Below are 1,517 nucleotides of genomic sequence, written 5' to 3'. Positions count from 1 at the left end.
GGTTTAAAAAAAGTATAGAAACTGGAATCAGGAAATAAATCTGACACAGTGATTAGCAGGCATGAAAACCTATTTTAAGCCATACATTATCCCTAGGGCTTTACTGTACATTCCCCAGCACATGAAAGCCAACAATAACAAAATTTAAAGCAACAATACAGGTCTCCACATTTAGAAATTCCATCACATAGGAAACCTAACGCTAAGCTGCAAGAACCTATCATCGTCTGAGGAATTTGGTTTTCTTTTTTTGACAGAATATTCATATTCTTCCAGTAAGGTTTATTTCTCAAGGGATACAACACTTTTTGCATATGGAAGCAAAACCAGTCAACGGCTATTTTCACTGACAAAAACCAAAGAGCTCATCTGTCAAAGCCAGTAGGTGCTATTTTTCTACCAGTGTTAGCTGCTTCTCTTACATTAATTTCTTGTATTGGGAAATCCCTTTACTACCATCTTCCTTCCTCCACCTCCCAAAAAGAAGGCATGCTATGAAGCATTAGTGGTTAAAAATGTTTTTACTTGAAAGATGGACTTCACTGTTCTGTGAAATTAAATTAGCTCACTAAAGATTATAAATTGGTAATTTTTTTCACTGAGGAGGAAAAAGGTAAGATGAAATAAATGTTAAGATTTTTTTTTTTAAATTCCGAAGTCCAAGTGCTGCAATTTATTCATGTAGGAAGAAAGTTGATGAGGAAAAAAATATTTGGCAGGTTGCTTATTATATTTATATATATTTGTATATACTTACACACATGCAAACATTATTCCCTTAGTTTGGGAGACAAATGGTCTAATTAGTTACCCATCCCAAAAGGAACTGATTTCAGTATTTGTAGAGTTACTTGCATACCTCTGAACGTGTCCCCAGCCCCACATTACCTTGGCTTTTCTACTGCCTGTTGCACTGGGAAGAGGATTATACTTAAAATACTACTTAAATATTTTCACTGAAGTCTTAGGACGGCTCATAATAGCAAGAAGCTTTGTTGGAGGGACATGTATTTTCACAGGAGATACAGCCAAAGACACTAACACCTTACAGAACTTTAAGTCCAAGTCTATACGGCCAAGGTGCCTGTTACCTAAAGAGGACAGATACTGAAAGAGAACCTTAGCCATATTTCGGTCATCCAGACAATTTTTTTTTTTAAATAACCCAAACTAAGGATTTGTGTTTTCTGTTTCTCATTGTTGAAACACCATGTCTGAAAAAGCACTCACAACTCAAATCTATGTTACAATGTATGTATGGACAAAACTTCCATCATTCACATGGGTTTTAGGAACACACACTACATAGAAAGTAGTCCTCAATAACTCCATAGAACAAAGGCTTTTATCACCCATATTCAAGAGGAAATGGCTTAATAGAATCATAGAATAGTTTGGGTTGGAAGGGACCTCTAAAGGTCATCTAGTGCAACCCCCTGGGCAGGGACATCTTCAACTAGATCAGGTTGCTCAGAGCCCGTCCAACCCTGACCTGGAATGTTTCCAGGGATGGGGCA

The 1,517-nt window shown here is 37.0% G+C and overlaps 1 protein-coding gene across 1 annotated transcript in view; it reads right to left on the bottom strand.

Moving 5' to 3' along the window:
- POLR3A (RNA polymerase III subunit A) overlaps positions 1 to 1,517 on the bottom strand; it is a 37,760-nt gene that overhangs the window by 17,024 nt on the left and 19,219 nt on the right. Inside the window, exon 19 of the mRNA XM_009277974.2 lies at positions 1,411 to 1,412. Within this exon, the coding sequence (XP_009276249.2) occupies positions 1,411 to 1,412 (2 nt within the window). The remainder of the gene's footprint in view (positions 1 to 1,410; positions 1,413 to 1,517) is intronic.

The sequence above is a fragment of the Aptenodytes forsteri genome, unplaced genomic scaffold (assembly GCF_000699145.1).
Source record: "Aptenodytes forsteri isolate BGI_AS27 unplaced genomic scaffold, ASM69914v1 Scaffold15, whole genome shotgun sequence".
NCBI lineage: Eukaryota > Metazoa > Chordata > Aves > Sphenisciformes > Spheniscidae > Aptenodytes > Aptenodytes forsteri.
This window is presented reverse-complemented; position numbering and strand designations above follow the sequence as displayed.